The 19,648-nt window shown below is 39.7% G+C and overlaps 1 protein-coding gene across 8 annotated transcripts in view; it reads right to left on the bottom strand.

Annotated features, from left to right (window-relative positions):
• Positions 1-19,648, bottom strand: part of srcin1a (SRC kinase signaling inhibitor 1a) — a 68,200-nt gene that overhangs the window by 39,827 nt on the left and 8,725 nt on the right. For 2 of the 8 annotated variants that reach the window (XM_077619279.1, XM_077619276.1), the window contains exon 1: positions 11,625-11,891. The exons of 2 other annotated variants lie outside the window; for them this stretch is intronic. In XM_077619279.1, the coding sequence (XP_077475405.1) occupies positions 11,625-11,700 (76 nt within the window). In that variant the 5' untranslated portion in view covers positions 11,701-11,891. Of the gene's footprint in view, positions 1-6,832; positions 7,014-11,624; positions 11,892-19,648 lie in introns of those variants that run through there. 4 more of the 8 variants (XM_077619283.1, XM_077619280.1, XM_077619281.1 and 1 more) reach the window with 4 other exon arrangements.

A 19,648-nucleotide genomic window follows, 5' to 3' on the forward strand; every position in this document is an offset into this window, starting at 1 on the left:
GCTAATCGCTAAGCTTTGAATCTATTCAGTTGGAGAAATGACGAAAATTGCCGTTTCTAAGGTTAATGACGGAAGAAAAAGTATCCATTCATAAAACCATTTCCAATTAAAGTAGTAGAAGAAGTCATTTCGAGGTTTAGTAGATGTAGTAATTACTGGAGTAGTTTAGTTTAACTGTAATCTGAACATAGAATCCACTTCCTAAATAAATAAAAAATAATGACTGACAAATAAATTGCATTGATGCCTTAATAATGTGTTTGATAATCCGGTGCGCTTTATGAATGAAAATTAACTCATTTTTTGATGGCTTTTTCGTAACTTTAAAAAAAAACCACAAAAATATGACATGGAAAACTGTCAACGTGAAAGAGTCCGTCTTTAACCGACGACCTGGCCCAATTTTCCAACTAAAAAGCGGCTACGGAATGCCAAGTTTTCCCTAAATCTCTTCCAGTTAATCCTTCACAAAAGGCGACATAGAGCAGATTCCCAAAAGGCGCAGTGGTCCCCGATAATCGGCAGGAAATACACTACCTCGGCGGAGACGTAATACGGCGTTGGCAAAATTCATTAAATCCCTTGTAATAAGTTCAAATATCACCTATTCCTTCTTTCCATCCTTTCGAGCGCCTGCTCTGATCCATCCCACGCGCTCTCACGGCAACCTGAGAAGGGAGTCTTTCATTTGAATTCCATCCATCTACAAACCCTCCCGCCGCTCAGCAAGTGTAACCGGAACCGACGAGGATGGTTATAATCTTAGCACCGATGGCTAATAAAAAGAGCCCATAAAAGCGTTGAATACACACTCGGGGGTGGGCCGGGGGCCCGCCGGGAACGGGAAAAGACAACCAATTGCAGGCCGGGGATCTTCCCACAGAGTATTTTAGGCCAAACATCCAAAGGGAAAAAATATATTTAAAAAAAATATGACGATGAGAAGTAGTCAGAAAATGACAAGAATAAAGTCGGAATATTACAAATTATAACAATATATTGCCAGATGAAAGCTGTTATTTATAATTTGTGTAATATGTATTGATGCAGTGCATTTTTTCCGAATTTAACTAATATATAGCATATTTCATCACCCCCATTGAAATAAACAATATTAAACGCATCTCGTGAGGCTTTAAAATTGGTTTGACAAACAGGGAAATCCATCTTTTGGCACATCTACAACACATTTTAATCTTTATAGTCAGGCTTTTTCCGCTCCCAATTTATTTGTTCATTTAATTTGAAATGAACTATTGATTAGATTAGATTACTTTATTCATCCCGTATTCGGGAAATGTCACTGTCACAGTAGCAAGAGGGTGAGAATACAGACAGAGAAAAAGATTATATAATTAATTGGCTCATTGATTATTGACGAATATGATTAAGTCCTTCATAAAGTATGTAATTTAGTTTAATTAGCCCACCGTAAATCATAAATATTATGTCATGTAAAGATATGTGGTATTATGATTTTAATTTTGTCATATGGCTTTCTAGTAAAATTACAATATAACATCAAATCAAGCAAAATTAGTGTAATTTAATGTCACAATTTCGTAATGTGTAATATGTTTTCCACGTAAAAATGACAACTTTCATCTAGTAATATGATTTTACATTCATTCTACTTTTTTCACAAACGGCTCATTTTTCTCGTAGCCTTGCAGTTTTTGTCTTTATTCTCGTGATATTATCCCTTTATTCACTGGCAATCCCCCCCAAAATTGAACAAAATCTTTAATTCACAATTTGGACGCCTATCATCTTGAATAGTACTGAAATAGTCCACACTGGAAAGGCCCCTGATTTAAAACGCTTTGCAGGTTTTTAAAAAAAATGTTTTGCAACTGTTCCAGTTGAACCTTATCAGTAAAAATCCAGACGTCCTTGGAAGGAAAATGACAAAGCAGCTTGTGCTGACAAGACAGAAGCAGCAAAGACTTAAACACAGCTTCTATTCCTTGTCCCCACAAAGCCACTGACACGGCTAATTCCAAATACTTGCAGAAGAACAACAAATTTGCCATTTAATTGTCTCTAGTTGAAGACTTATTTATCAAACGGCAAGTTAAAACAGCAGCAGTAATGACTTAAGAGGGAGCAGTAACGCGTGTTTAATAGCGGGTTTAATAGAATCCAATCAGGGATGGGGAAACAAAGCTGATTTGGCCTTCGCAAAATAACATTTATGTTCATACCGGTTGACTGCGAGGGCAGGTTATCAAGAGCTTAGCCGCATTAGCTGCCATCTGGTAGGCAGGGCAACTGACAAATCAAACAATGATCAACTTAAAAAACAAAGAGTCAATATTGCGGAGAAAAAGTTGTCAAATTATGCTGCAAAAAAGTGAAATAAATGTCAAAAATAGTGTTGTCATTTGTCAAAATGTTCCGAGACAAAAGTCATAATGTTGCATTTTACAAGGAAGTCGTATTATTACACGCTGTTCGATTATTTTGTCTTTATGTTACGTAAATTAGTGCACGCCATCCATACCTAAAAATATGTAATAACTCGTATTAATCTCGTAACACTATGACTCAATGTTTCTCATGATGTCATGTAGCATATATATATATACATATATACATACATATATACATATATGTATAATTTATGTATGTATATACGTATATGTACATATATGTATATACATATATATACATATATACATATATGTATATACATATATATATATACACACATATATACATATATGTATATACATATATGTATATACATATATATACATATATACATACATACATATGTATATATACACATACATATACACATACATACATATATATACATATATTTATATATATACATATTTATATACATATACATATATTTATATATATATATATATATATATATATATATATATATATACATATATTTATATATATATATACATACATGTATATATATATATATATATATATATATATATATATATATATATATATATATATATATATATATATATACACAGTTCTGTAGTATTTTCTGAAACCTTGTTGTAGTTTCTCACCCAAAATGTTCTCTCATCTCTAGAAAGCTAAAACGGCGGTTTCCTTGTCATTACGTTTGTCTCGACATCCCCAACCGGCTTGCAAAATTCCGCCGACTCACGGCACCCCGGCTCATCACCGTCAACAAAAACGCGGCACCCTCGGCGCAGTGACAGCCGCCAGCTGTCACGGAGGTCCCAAGGAAGAAAAATCACAACAAATATTTGAAATAGTCACTCTTATTGGAGGCTCTCAGGGCAAACGATGGCTCATCAGACTCTGGGCCGTTTGTCAGCGGCTGCGGCAGACGGGGCCAAAGGGGTCCCAAACACATAAAGTTGAATTATAGCACCCCCGTAACCTTAGATTACTGCACCGTGAACTACACCAGTGTGAAAAAAGTCCTCGAGGGATGAGAACAACTCAGGAGACGAATGAAGACAAACATTTTTATCTCCTTTTGATTTTGTGTGCTGCCGCAAGCGACAAAAGCAAGCCTCCCGAGGTACAACTCGGCCCGTTTTGACCAAAAACACAGCAAACACAACCAGTCCAGTAAACGTAATCTACAGAAAGTCCCCCAAAACTGAACTACATCAAATAATATTAAAATGACAACAAGTTACAATTTTCTAGTCTTGCACTGATAATATTTTTTTAGCTCTCGATCCCGATGCGTGCCTGTGTGATATAATAAAAAAATAATAATAATAAAAAAACTTTTTCTCTCATTAAATGCATAACATTTCAACTTATTGCTACCATCAGACATTCCCTGTGTACTTAAATGGACTGCTCAAAAGTCATACCTGTCAACTTATACATTGAAAGTAATGATAATATGGAGGAGGACTATAAAGATACAAATATAGATAAATATATACACGCATTGACTGTGGAATGTGATGGAGGGGTGCTTTCAAGATGCCTCCCTCTCAGGATGGAGAGAAAGATGTGACTTCTCTCCAAGGAAGGAAAGAAGAAGAAAAATTTTAAAAAAAGAATGGAGACTAGGTGAAACAGGGGGCAAGTACATAACTCCAATACCTTTTCCCTGAGCTCCATATGCAATTACAGCTTCTAATGGCGCCATCGCTTTTTTTCTGACGGAATGTAAAGGCACATCAGTAAGCTTGACGATGGCGTGGGCTTTGGGAAGCGTAAACAAAAACCAACCGAGGCTAAATCGCTCCCTCTCTGGCGGAAGATAAAGCCAATCCGCCGAGATTCCAATGCAATTAAGACGCCCGTTTGGTCTGAAAAGGTGAACGGGGTCGTGTGTATTCTGTTTGTTTTTATTTGGCGCAGCCAATTTGTCGGCTGGGTGTCGTGTTGCTTCTCTCTGATGCAAAATGGAGTGTACAGTACTTGTTGTTTACTCGTCCTTGTGAGCACTGACACCCGCTGTAAGGTTAGCTTTGCGCACGCAAACAAACGCCGCGCTAAGAAATCCTAGACAATACGTGGCCGCGGCCTGGCATGTGGTGGCTTAATCCGCGTGCGGCGCAGCTGTGGAGCCCTTGGAGGCCATTGTTAACCTTGACACTCACCGAGTGTAAGCTAGCATCAGGTAAAATATCCTGTGTCGCTCCCTAACCGCGCTTGCTCATTAAAAGGATCACTATCACATCAGGGGTACTTTTCAATAAATTGACTATTTAGTATGCACCCGAGATCTTAATGTGTTATGATGATTTGAACTTGAACGGTAAATTCTCCTCGGCTCGGGTAAGCATGTTCATCGGGATTTCTTTTGTATTACGATTCATCACACGATAAAGACAACGACTCTCAATTACTTTTTTTCCCCATTGAGCCGTTTTAACTATGCAGAGGCAAACCGTTACACGAGTTATTCTTATTTTGCAATTTCAGTATACTTATGGATCTGCATGAGTTATAATCATTGATTTTTGAATACACTGACATTCTATCAGTTAATTAGTGTGTAAAACTCGAGATAGTGGGACTTTACGTCACATTTATTACCTTACAGTTCGTTTATTGCTCTCCTCCCCGAAAATCATTGACGTTAACTGGGGATGTGTTTTTCGCCTTGGTACAGCAACATCTGCATAATTGATGAGATCGAATGCGTCGCCGGGGGTTTGTGCTGGATTACAGACAAATGCCTCGTAAATTGTTGAAGATGAGAGAACGGGAGAAGCTTGTCGCAATCAAAGCTCTTGCCGTTTGGATGATAGCCTGACATCTTCATCTGAAGCGACCCCTCCCCGTTTCAGCCCGTTAGCATTGAAGTGCGCCACTTTCATGCTACGCGACCATCGTCAAGGACGCGGGATTGATGGACAGACCTTGGAAGGTCAGCTTCACTCAAGTGCTGATGAATGCCAAGCTGTCTCTGTCGAGAAGCCTAATAATGGATTTTACACAGGGGTTAAAAGATCCTTCAGGATCAGTAAAGTAGCCACCGATCTTAAACTTTTTGGGAAGACATCAAATAAAAAAGATATTGTCCACAGCTTTCAAATAAAAGATGTAAAGGCAGCTGTCAGGCTAGTCAAACAACAACAATAATTCTGCACAGCCCTTTACTGGCAAATTCCTACTACACAGAAATATGTCCTCTAGTAGCTGGCGGAAACCCACGTACGTCAAAAAACCTGATGAAATTCCATCGCTTCTCGTGCGGAATAATAACAACACTTCACCGGGATGGAGCTATTTGTGCTACAAAGAGCCGCAGACCAAAGATAGCCTATTCGGCAAAAAAAGCAATTTATGGAAAGATTTTAGGGCATGATCAGACGCCAGGCATTTTTCAGCTTTGAACGTGTCAATTACAGTGAGTGTTGATCTTCATTCTTTTAGAATCACACAAGAAACCGCTGTCAAAAGAGAGAAAGAGAACTCCCCCTTGCAGAGCAGGTAATCCCACCACGTGTCAGGGGAAAAGGTGTGGAATCATGACTGTAAGCCTGACAGTTACAAGAGGAACTCATTGCCATTTTACATTAAACCCTCCATCTAAAGCTGGAATCAATGTAATCAGCCTCAATTCACCTATAGTGCCTCAGTGGGAATTTTTGTCGCCTCTACCAACATGGCTGCCAAGAGGTGACATTCCCATCAAAGTCATTAGCATTTAAATTCAAAATCAAAATCATAGGTATCTTATCCATCAAACCATTGTCAAGATTGTCAAAGCACAATATGTTATAGTATAATCGTGATGGTCCAATCTATTTCAAGTAGGAGGGTTGGCAGCCAATGAACAAATATATTCGCCGCCACCTTCCCAGGTCAAAAGAATGGGACATATACTCGTAATGAATTCATTTCAATTCAAAGCAGAAGCGTAAAAAATCCATTCATTGCCCCTGCTGACATGTCCTCGTGGCGGCCATGTTGGTAGGGGCGACACACCCATCAAAGTCAATGCATGGACATTCCAATTAAAGTCATAACTAGCTCATCTCTCAACCGATTTTCAAAAGAATATCAAAGCATCGACTATTTGCTCCCTGGCACCCTACCAGTTACAATTCCATTCCAAGCGGGATGATTGGTCGCCACGGGACTAAAAAAAAAGTGTTTGTGGAACGATGACGCGAGAAGAATTGACCCTCCGTGCTTGAGTTTGGAAAAGCCTTGACATTTTCTTTACTTGTCTCTTCTACCTGACTGCAAATTAGTGTCAGAGGCAGAACAAATTAGGGAGCGCGCAGAGTGAGCCGAATTATAATGACTTCCAACGCTCGAGGAAGCAAAAAAAGAACAGTGAGGGAAGCGCAGAGGGGAAGAAAGAATATAATCCGAGTAGTGGTAAGAGGAATTTAAAACTCACCCCGGTCATATGTTGACAAGCCGGGAAGACAGTTGGGGGCGTGCCCTTGTCATCCCGAGTGGCCAATCGGACAGTCAGAAGTTGGGGAAAGATTAGCGACAAACGAGAGCGACCCTGTTCCGTCTGTCGGAGGGAAACTCGCAAGTCCAGACTTTACCGCAAGCGGGAAATACGGAATGGGAAGGATGTGTCCGGGGGAGGAACAGCATCATGGAAGGAAGGAAGAGAGGGAGGGAGGAAGGGGGAGAGGAAGGGGGAGAGGTCTGGGGGAGGCCAAGGAACAAGTGTCAAACTCAAGGACTTGGGGGTGAGGTTCAGCACGCCACGTTATTTTGTGTGGCCAGCGAAGGTAAATCATGTATGGAGAATAAAACTCCAATTGAGCGTCTGGAGAGAGGAATGACAATACTATATTCACTCTACATTTTTTTAACTTAAGTGTCATTTTAATTTAATTACAAAAAAATTTTCAAGACCCGCGACCGTTGCCAAGATAAGCGGTACAGAAAAACAATAATTTCATGACAGTTTTCCTTATTTGGATGAACAATTTAAAAAAATAAGTGGATATTTAGTGATACTTCTCTATAATAAATACTAGTGAGATGATTTAAAATAATGAGGTAGTTAGAGTTATTTCCCTTTTAAAAAGTTAAGTACTACTAGATTATTTACCTCAATTTCTTACCATTAAACATTTTTTCAAAATGTAAGATTAAATAGATTATATTTACTATTTAATGTCTTTTTTAATAGAGAATAATAAGTTTTTCCCTTTTAAAATTTCGATTCAATTAAAACATTCTTATTTTACTTTAAAGAACAAAGGTAGACAATTTACATGATTTCTCTTATTTTCTCCTAAAACAATTTCATTTGAACCATAATAAAATGATATTTCATGTTTTCCCTCAATGTTATCTTAAATCTTTTTGATTCTTCACCGCCATTGACGCAATATTCATCAAATCCATTTTGCTGCTATCAAATGATCACGCTTCAATGCTGTTGACGGTAATAGATGTCCAAACTATTTGACCCGGCGATTGCAGTCAATGGCTGCTAAAGAGTTGATTTATTAAAGAGCATTAAACGTTTGTTGTCGCCTTTCCTTAATTTCACTTGGCTTAGCTTCGACACCCCTGCTCCAAGGACTTTGCAGCTTTTTTTTTTTCTTTAAGTGTGAGAGAATGGCTGCCTGTCCGTCACGCCATGCCTGACCTAGATTCTGCCGGCGTGGGGAAGGGCGGCGCGATAGGACGATCTCAGCCCTTCGCCGGTGGGACAGATCCCCCGCTCGTCAGAAGCACTTACATCCCGGACCGGTTGGACCGCTCGGGAGTCGAGTCGAGTCAAGGGCGCGGCATCGGCGCCGTCTTCACCGCCTCGGGGAAAAAAAAGGCCTAAAGACGGTGCCATGCAAAGTAGCTCATTAGGCCGAGGCACCTTTGGGTGCTGACTTATTCATGGACAGCGCCACGGAATGTTGGCCTGGGAGACAAAGTTCTGTCAGAGTCATTCGCTTACTGCCGTGAGCGCTAGGTGAAAATACAGGAAACGCTGCAGTCTTTTGCCAAATTCGTAATTCAAGGGGGAAAAAACAGGGATGGCCAAAAGAACGCTTTTCAATTCCAATTGTAAAGGATTGAACGTTTATTGCCGTCAATAGCAGCCGAGGAGTTTAGCTGTGTGATGTTATCAGAGAATAATAAAAGAAAAGCAAAAAATACATTAAATCAAATTCCCTGAGCACTTTGAATGTATTTAATTTTTCAATACATCAACATTTTTTCTTTGTTTTTTTTTAGTTGAATTTTAGTTGAATTCATCCCGTATTCGGGGAAATTTCGTTGTCACAGTAGCAAGAGGGTGAGGATGCAGAAATAGGAAAGGCATTTTAGACATAAATAGATAGGTAATAAGTAAGTTAATAAATAAATACATGAATAAATATATAAATAAGTGTGTTGCTGAAATACATACATACACACACACATATATATATATATATGTATATATATACACATACATATACACATACATGTACATACATTACTTTTTTTTAAATCATCTTTTTTTTCTACTTCTAATACCATTACTTTTTTTTAAACTACTTTATTCTTTACAATGAATACTATGATGAATTCAATCCTTTTATTTCAAATGATAATTTTCCTATTGCAAAAATACTAAGTCAAGCAACACAAAATCAGGACCGCAAAACATTATCCCCATGGGCCATAAATGGCCCCCGGGCTGCAGGTTTGAGACCTTCATCCCCTAGCAGTCCATTAAAAGGGTTCAATGACGACAACTACTCCAGCGAACTCCCGGGAAAGGACAAAAAAATGTAACTTAAATGGTGCGACCTCCATTTTACTTTCCCATTGTGTACATAGTTCTGCATCAAGCAAAGTGCGGGCTATTAAGGTTGGAGGACACTATCATCTAAACTATCATCCCAAGCGGAGAAGGTTGCTCTATTTTATGCTCGGCGAGGTAGCGGCGTCCTCCCTCTTCTCGCGACCTTCACACGTCCTTTACCGCCGCCACCCGCGCTCTCGCCGAGGCGGGCCGAATCTCAGCTTGCCGTCTATCTGTCGTCTTTCTCGAGCGTGCATACCCTCATCAAAGAGTCGTTTCTCGCAGACACGGTTTTATTTGATTTGATTTTGTTTCCCGGAACAAAGCGACGTCGACCGGCGAGAAATAAATGTCGTGGAGCGAGGCCTTTGTTGGCTAAATTTGACTGTCGTTATGAAAATAAATCCTGTTTTGAAAACGCTTTGTCATTGACAGCAAGGTTGTGCTTTTTTTTTTCTTCACTTAAACTCATTTTAATTAGTCGAGAAAACCCCCTGAGGGAATCCTTGCTCGATAGTTATGTTAAAAACATCCCAAAATTATCTGTGGGAAATTTGTTGTGATGGCGCGCTTATTACGGAACTAAAATGACATCAAATTAAATGATTTTATCACTAGTAGACGTCAATTAACAATGTCTGATCAAACCATGATAGGAATTACTTCACAGGTTGGGGGATGTTTCATTGTTTGTATTTCTTCTATTTTTTTCGATTTTAATTTAAGGTTTCCCCATTTTCAACATTATTTTCTTCATATAAATGGCTATTTTTATGAAATGACGTATTCCCCAAATGCTTTTTCACGTCAATATGAATAAATGTCGATGATGGAGCGAACGGTGTTAGAAATTTGTCGATTTGTGTCTCCTCACTTTCAGTGCGCCAAGTGCTAATACGCTAAAGTGACTGTTGGTCAATGCGAGACGTCACGTAAAATCACTTGACGACTTAAAGACCTTCACAAGCGGTTTTCGCTCTCCTGCCAGATACGTTGACTGTCATTTACAATCCTCCCGCCATTATGTAAACAAACAATTTTTCGTTAAAAACGGGCCCTCGAAGACTTTCTCCCCGAGTTCTGGAGCCAATTTGATTGCTCCCAAGGTTAATTTAACGCTCAAGTAACGACAAGAAAGTACATGGAGGGGAAAAAAACCCTATAGATCCTATATGAACTCCGAGTTGCTATTGTTGAAGGGGAATCAGACAAAGCGTGGCAATGCCTCGCCCCCTTAGCCTTTGGAAAGTGGCTTCCAAGAGCAGACAGCGGGCCAATTAGCCGGCTCCGTTCCAGCGAAGGAGCTGGAGTATCTATTGGAGTTGTCCGGACAGCCACGCGGCATAGAAGCTAGAAAAATGAGCATTGATTATGGAGTGAAGGTCCTTATTCCTCACAGCATTATCAATAATAAGCGCTGATGTGGGGCGGATGGCAAAACTGACATTGACTACTCGGTACTCGCCATTTCTTTCGCCTGACGTGAAGATTTGATTGGTCTTTAATCATCCAGAAATACGCAGGTTACAAGGACAAATCAGCGTGTTTAATGAGTTCGGTTAATCAGCGCAAAGTGTCCGTGTTAGCTAGTAACAAAACCGGATTTCTGTTTTTATTGATATGAAAACATACTTGGATAGGCCGGCACAAGAAGATTGAGTTCAACCATGGTGGTTGCACTTTTGAGTTTTAAAACTAGACCTTAAACTTTAAAAAAGCATCTCCATTTACTCGGTCAAAACGTGACGTGTTGAAGTTAAAATAGGAAACGAGCTAGATTTTCTGTATTTTCAATGAATTTACATAAAAATTAATCCGAGCGTGAAAGTGGAAATATTTCGGTTGTGAATTTTTGTCACTGGATATTTTCTCTTTGTTTCAGTAGTATAAATATAAATAGGATAAAAAATACTGTATATTTTTGCAATATCTTTATACCCCTGCCATTGATCATTCTGCACATTAAATCCATTTCCACTGGGAAGGCTGGCATTGAGTGACCATGATTCAAATGAACGGTCGTTGCCATCTCTCCCAGTCAAAATGAATTGGACGTCCGTCCATCGCGGTCAACAGCAGCCAATATTTTTTTGCAAGCGGCACTAGGAGGAAAAACAGTTTGGCCAGCCCTACCTTAAAGGGAAAGACAACAACGAAACATATCTTGCTATTAAATAAGCCAACTCAATGGCGGCTGCCATCGATGACGATTGACGTCAATGGCGCCGAAACACGTTCAATCGTACAGATTTTACATCCCATCCCAAGTTTCCTCGTAGCTTTACTAAAAGACCAACAAAATTTCCAACAAAAACTGCCCAGCTGTTTCTTTAAGCAAAAAGAGCAATTTGGCAAGAGCAGATCAAAGCAAAGCATTTTTTGGTAAGAATCCTGCAGACGGCCATTTGTAAACACAGCGCTTGCTTACCACCGGCGTCCTGGCATTCCAACACCAACACCTGGCCAACATCAGGCAGGAACACCTGGTATTCCTCGCCGAACATCCTTCACCGTGGCGTCCCCCCCCCCAAAAAAAAATAAGAGCCGCTCGGAACTACTCTATCTGCACTGTTCACGACGACCGTCGGACAGTTCTGCCTCGGCAATCGGTGGCCTAAATATGAAACTAAGCATGCGCAATAGCTGGTCGCCATGAATGGATTCTTTCTAGCCTTTATTTTGCTTTAAAATGTGGACGAGAGAGCTCTGGGCAACACTTGCACTTTCTTCTTTCCTATCTGACCGTGTGAAAAGCTTCCAGAAATGAAAGGATGAGCCTACCGAGAACGTATTGGGGCAAGGCAAAGAAAGAAAAACTGAACTATAAGAAAAACGTCATGGTAAGGGAAGATTAAAGTCGGCATATTTTGAGAATAAAGTTCGGCATTGGTGAGAACTTTAATATTATGCAAGTCAAGTCTTGACACGTAACTTTTATGATGGGAATTCATGTAATGTTGTGAGGAAAAACTCAAATTTACTTCAAAATAAATCATCATTCTTTGTACATTTAAAAAACTAAACATATATAAATATGATGAGAAAATGTCATATCATTATGATATCAAAGTACATAGCTAAGGTAGCTAAATATTACGCAAAGTACGTAAAACGGCGTCATTTATCTTACCATGGCTGGGAGCTATAATGAAGTATTATAAATCCTTATATGTAATATAACAACTTGAATCTTGTAATATTACGACTTTTGTCTTATTACGTACATTTAATTAACATTGTGACTTTTTATCCTATTTCGTAAAGTTACGCGTTTTTCCAAATCTCATTACGACATTCTCATAATGTTATGAGATCATAATTGTAAGCATACAACTATATTCTCATAGGTCTATTTTGTTTTCCTTTCTTTGTGTGGCCCTAATAGATTAGGTTAGAACTTTATTTCATCCCGTATTCGGGATATTTCTTGTTTTATATATAACATAATATATATAACAATATATATATTTATATATTATTTATATTTCTATATTATATATATATATAATATATAATTTTTTAATACTACTCTATACTTATACTCATCACACAAATGTACTCATTTTTCCCATCGCCACTTCAAAAAACGAAGAATTGACTCCGACACCCTTTGCGGTCCGACATCCGTCAACGCCATTTTTGTTCACAGCCCAAAAATATGTTCGAGTGACAGCGAATGGGAAAAACATGAAAGATGACAGAAATTGCCCGGCATAGTGATGGTGCCCCCCCCGCCTAGCTGTCACAAAACATAAAGAATTTCTTTCCCGATAGCCGCCGACGCCATCGATGACGACGATGATGCTGCTGCTGATAAACATCCCGCGCTCAACGCCGGCTGTCAAAGTCCCGCCTCCGCATCCCCCGACGTAACGTGCTTCCGACGCGATCGGGCCAAATTAACGAGACGGGAAAAAGCATCGTTTGAGTGTTGCAGGTGCAAGGCAACAAAAAAGCAGGAATGTTGTCCCTTCGTTGACTTTTCTTTTTTGTATCGGAAGACGCGCGCCGTCTATAACGACAGGCAACGGTGATTTTAATTGGTGTTCCGCTCACAATTCCTGCACATCATGTAATGCGCGTAAAAGCATTTCACGCACCGTTTGCTTTTGTGATATGTGTTTTGGAGACGCGCGCTGCGGACGCCCTGGTCAGGTTATTGTCGTAAATAAGACCATTTAAGATACGGAGGCTAGGGAGATACATACATATCCTTCACATATGGGACGAGACGTCCAATCCGTTAGAGATAAATACGAGAAAGAATGGCAGGTGTCAAACCGTAGGCCCAGGGGTCAAATGCGTCCCATCATTTATGGCCCGCCAAGGTTAAACGTGGGAGGAAAATTTGCAGATCTATTTTTGTTGTCCTTAATGAAAGATAGAAAACTACAGAAATCTGAGAATATGTATAACATAAATAAAGGCAACCTATTTTTTTTAGAATTACTTGGGAAAAGAATTTAAAATGATAATTGATTTGTTTTTTTGTTTTTTTTTAAGTATCACTGAGTCATTCATCTTCCATATCGCTTAACCTCACAATGATTGCGGGGGGTGTCGCAAGGCACTTTTTTAAAAGAATAACCTGAATTATCATTTTTAAACCTATAAATATCTTTGAAATCTGTGCACTATTTTAGAATCTGAGCAATATTTTAGAATCTGTGCAATATTTTAGAATCTGTGCAATATTTTAGAATTCTGTGCAATATTTTAGAATTCACCTAGCCGGGATGTGACTTTTTATACTTTTATACTACTATTTATGTTTTTTTTACTGGGAAAACACACTTTGAATAGCTTGTAGTAGCACCACCAATTTCCTTATACCATACCTGTCAACCTCTGCCGATAACTGCCCTTATAAATGATTATGATTCCCCTTACAAACCCCCAAAAAACCTTACAAACACCATACGGTGTTTGTAAGGTTTTTTGGGGGTTTGTAAGGGGAATCATAATCATTTATAAGGGCAGTTATCGGCAGAGGTTGACAGGTATGCATCATACAGCGCTGCATATAATGAAATGGGTGAAATATCATTCAACAAAGGTGCTCTTAAATGAGTCAAAATGGTCAAAAGTCTGCATTTTGATGGCCAACGTTTACAATAGGTCCAGAAAAAGACTTGGACTGGCTTGGAGAGTCTGCAACAGGGGTCCTCGAGGGCCGCTGTGGGTTGGGCCAGCATTTTGTTCCGAAACATCCAGCACAGACTCGGTCGGACTCAGTTGAAGCAACGGGGGTTGGGCTGCAAGAAGCACCTGACGGCAATCCACTGATTGCACTTGTAGGACACTAGTATTGTGGAAAGCTTGCTCTTTATGAAAACCTACATTTTGTGGAATAGTTTGAAATGAAAGCTTAGTTTTATGGGATGCTATGCCTTTACATCAAATCAAAAGCCTTTAGTGTCATCATACACCGCTGCATATAATGAAATGGGTAAAATATCATTCAACAAAGGAGCTCTTAAATGAGTCAAAATGGTCAAAAGTCTGCATTTTGATGGCCAACATTTACAATAGGTCCAGAAAAAGACTTGGACTGGCTTGGAGAGTCTGCAACAGAGGTCCTCGAGGGCCGCTGTGGGTTGGGCCAGCATTTTGTTCCGAAACATCCAGCACAGACTCGGTCGGACTCAGTTGAAACAACGGGGGTTGGGCTGCAAGAAGCACCTGACGGCAATCCACTGATTGCACTTGTAGGACACTAGTATTGTGGAAAGCTTGCTCTATATGAAAACCTACATTTTGTGGAATAGTTTGAAATGAAAGCTTAGTTTTATGGGATGTTATGCCTTTACATCAAATCAAAAGCCTTTAGTGTCATCATACACCGCTGCATATAATGAAATGGGTAAAATATCATTCAACAAAGGTGCTCTTAAATGAGTCAAAATGGTCAAAAGTCTGCATTTTGATGGCCAACATTTACAATAGGTCCAGAAAAAGACTTGGACTGGCTTGGAGAGTCTGCAACAGAGGTCCTCGAGGGCCGCTGTGGGTTGGGCCAGCATTTTTTTTTCGAAAAAACATCCAGCACAGACTCGGTCGGACTCAGTTGAAGCAACGGGGGTTGGGCTGCAAGAAGCACCTGACGGCAATCCACTGATTGCACTTGTAGGACACTAGTATTGTGGAAAGCTTTGCTCTTTATGAAAACCTACATTTTGTGGAATAGTTTGAAATGAAAGCTTAGTTTTATGGGATGCTATGCCTTTAAATCAAATGAAAAGCCTTTAGTGTCATCATACACTGCTGCATATAATGAAATGGGTGAAATATCATTCAACAAAGGTGCTCTTAAATGAGTCAAAATGGTCAAAAGTCTGCATTTTGATGGCCAACGTTTACAATAGGTCCAGAAAAAGACTTGGACTGGCTTGGAGAGTCTGCAACAGGGGTCCTTGAGGGCGGCTGTGGGTTGGGCCAGCATTTTTTTTTCCGAAACATCCAGCACAGACTCGGACTCAGTTGAAGCAACGGGGGTTGGGCTGCAAGAAGCACCTGACGGCAATCCACTGATTGCACTTGTAGGACACTAGTATTGTGGAAAGCTTGCTCTTTATGAAAACCTACATTTTGTGGAATAGTTTGAAATGAAAGCTTAGTTTTATGGGATGCTATGCCTTTACATCAAATCAAAAGCCTTTAGTGTCATCATACACCGCTGCATATAATGAAATGGGTAAAATATCATTCAACAAAGGTGCTCTTAAATGAGTCAAAATGGTCAAAAGTCTGCATTTTGATGGCCAACATTTACGATAGGTCCAGGAAAAGACTTGGACTGGCTTGGAGAGTCTGCAACAGGGGTCCTCGAGGGCCGCTGTGGGTTGGGCCAGCATTTTTTTTTCGAAACATCCAGCACAGACTCGGACTCAGTTGAAGCAACGGGGGTTGGGCTGCGAGAAGCACCTGACGCCGATCCACTGATTGCACTTGTAGGACACTAGTATTGTGGAAAGCTTTGCTCTTTATGAAAACCTAGATTTTGTGGAATAGCTTGAAATGAAAGCTTAGTTTTATGGGATGCTATGCCTTTAAATCAAATGAAAAGCCTTTAGTGTCATCATACACCGCTGCATATAATGAAATGGGTGAAATATTCAACAAAGGTGCTCTTAAATGAGTCAAAATGGTCAAAAGTCTGCATTTTGATGGCCAACGTTTACAATAGGTCCAGAAAAAGACTTGGACTGGCTTGGAGAGTCTGCAACAGGGGTCCTCGAGGGCCGCTGTGGGTTGGGCCAGCATTTTTTTTTCGAAACATCCAGCACAGACTCGGTCGGACTCAGTTGAAGCAACGGGGTATGGTGTTTGTAAGGTTTTTTGGGGGTTTGTAAGGGGAATCATAATCATTTATAAGGGCAGTTATCGGCAGAGGTTGACAGGTATGTAATATACACAGCTGTGTATGATGACAATAAAGGATTTTGAATGGAATTTTTAAACCTAGAGTTATAACTCTAAAGAGTTGATTATAATTTGAATGCTGAGTCAGCGTTCACTTTTCACTGCCACAACAGTAAAGATCATTATGGGATGCGCGCAGTGGGCTTGACAAACAAGTAGATAACGCTTAATAATGTGAAATGAACAACAACAACAACAACAACAAAAGCACTTCCCCCGCCATGTTCTCTTTGTTGGGAGCTCCATGCCAAACAAGTACACGTGATTCATCCGCACCTTCGATCACCTTTAGTGGAGTAAATGTCAGCCAGCGACACGGATCGATGCGGGAGGAGCGAAGAATGGGAAAGCTGAGACAGATCTCATTTGCATGCAGCTACAAATCTTTCGGGTTTTTTTCACTCTCTTGCTCTCAAAGCCAACCCGACTCTGTTTTTGTCACACTCAAAATAAACAAAACAATTCCTACACAGGAAGAGTACGCAGTTTAGAAAAAGTCTTAAAGTTTGGCGCGAGTTAAACTAGTTATTAACGCTTTGGCTGCCAAAGACATCCAATCCAGTGCCTCCCAATAAAAATGGATATCACATCTACAACTGTTAATGTAAGGCAAGGGTGTCAGATTCGGGTTGGTACGCGGGCCGCATTAACGTCAACTCGATTTTATGTGGGCCGGACCATTTTAGATATATTTAGATTTTTTTTTAATAAATGGATTAAAAGAACTGGATTAAAAGCCCTGAATATTCGGTTTTTTTATAGATCTAAAACAATGTTTATTTTAGCTTTTATATATATTTTTAGATTTTACAAAATGATTTTTTTAACTAAAAACACAGAAAAAATGGATTTAAAAATTACAATTATTGAAAGGGCAAAAATCAGGAAATTTAATATACATTCTATACTCTTCATTTTAATTTGATCCTAAAACAGAAAGTCGGCACTTTATTTCCCGGGCCACACAAAATGATGCGGCGGGCCAGATTTGGCCCCCGGGCCGCCACTTTAACACACATGATGTAAGGAGCATCATATTCAGACTATTTGAATATTTTCCCTGATATTTTATTATACTATAATATACTGTTTGAATGTAATACTCAAATAGGAATATTTTTTTAATGATTAATCAATTACTATTACATTAAACGATATTTTCCCCCCACAATTTCGACTAAAACATTCATTTTGGAACGGTTGCATGTTTAAATATACGTAAAGTTATGCATTATTCAATGTCTAAACTGTGATATGGTTGATGGCCACTCTGCAACTTACACTAACAAATTGTGAATACTCATTACTGACATTTATACAATTGTGAATAACAAAAAAAACAAGCATGACTATGCCACAACACACTACAGGCTAAAAGATGTGGGTGCCCACACTCTACTGTTAGACCCCACAGGCACCAATAAGTCCATGTTATTAAGGTCAATTATTTCTATAAATAATTCCAGAACCAATTAATCACACCTGCTGTAAAAAACAACAACAATCAAGCTCCAATGACTTATAGATACGAAGCAATACTACATCTCCCCCAAAGTTGAAGACGATCGGTTTACCAATGACAACACAGCAGCAGCTTAAAGTCAATCTCACAAGAAGAACAACAACATTTCACATCTTTTTCTCACTTATTCCTGCATGTGAAGTGAAAGGGAGGCAAACCAAGAGGAAAATCAAGTGGTTAGTATCAGAAAAGCAGGCGAAGGTGTGAAGTCGAGTCGAGGCTATAAACAGAGCACATAACTCCAAATGTCAAAGCCGAGGAAGCAACAACAGGCGTCCTCTTTTATCTACTGCTTTAATCGACGAGAAAGATTCATGCCGACCGCCTCTCCACTGCCACTCGTCATTAGCCTTCCCATTTAGCAATCTTCTCAAAAGCTGTCTAAGCTGAGAAAAGAACAAAACGAACAGAGATTTTGCTTCAACAACCTACTAAAATACAAACTTCGACGCGCAATGGGCCCAAGTGTTATTTGAGCGACCCGGGAAAGCCGGCCCACTTCCTGGCCAAGTGGGAGAGTCGGTTGCCAAATGAGCTGCCGTGATGTTCCCCGCTCTGACCAAAAGAATTGGTCGATAAGAGCAGATGGGAAGTCAGTTTCCTGGACAACGGCTCTAGTGTCCAGCCACGAGTGGGATCAAGTAGTCTGCGGCAGAATTCGCAATGTAATCACCCGACTGGCGTCAGAAACAAACTTACAAAAGTTAAGGGTATGTTTTTAAAAGTGGGTGTAAAAAAATTAGGACTGAAAATGGGCCATGCTTGGCATTAGGGATGTAGATTAGTAAAAATAATGCAAACAATAAAGGGACCAAATAGGGGCCTGACAATGACGAAATTGTGATATATCGCAATAGTTTGTTTTCCAAAAGGTAGCAAAGAACCCACAAATATTTTTTGAAAAGAATCAACAGGTTGCTAGCGACATTTTTCGCAATAAAAGTTTCCGTTATCTCATTGGTTAACTCAATTAACTCACTAATGGTGTCCAATCCACTTTGACTGGTTGATGCCAGTTAAACTAGAGCCAGTCTTCCTGATTTTGGAGGCATTTACAGGTCACTTCATGTCCATTTTAAGCCAATTACAAGTCATTTTCTGATGATTTTGAGTCATCTTCCATTTTTTCAGGCACATTCATAAGCCACTTCAGACACAGAAAGTGACCCAGAAATGCCTGAACAACAACAAGGAATGACCAAAAAGTAACAGACAATAAGAAAAATAGATACATTTAACGCACTGCCATAGATAGCCAAAGACGTCCAATCACCAATCACATTCATTCATTCGCTGCCACCCTCCCACTTCAAATGGATTGCACATCTACTCTTGAATACAACTTCAACGTTGGCGTCCACAACAAAAACAACAATCAAATGAACATGGGCCCCATATGGGAGGCGGTTCTGACCCCCGGGCCGTCGGTTTGACACAACGGAACCATTGCATCCAGTGCATTTAACGCCGCCTGACAAGTAGGTCTCCGAATTAACGTGTTTACGAAA

This window comes from Stigmatopora argus, chromosome 14 (assembly GCF_051989625.1).
Source record: "Stigmatopora argus isolate UIUO_Sarg chromosome 14, RoL_Sarg_1.0, whole genome shotgun sequence".
Classification (NCBI taxonomy): domain Eukaryota; kingdom Metazoa; phylum Chordata; class Actinopteri; order Syngnathiformes; family Syngnathidae; genus Stigmatopora; species Stigmatopora argus.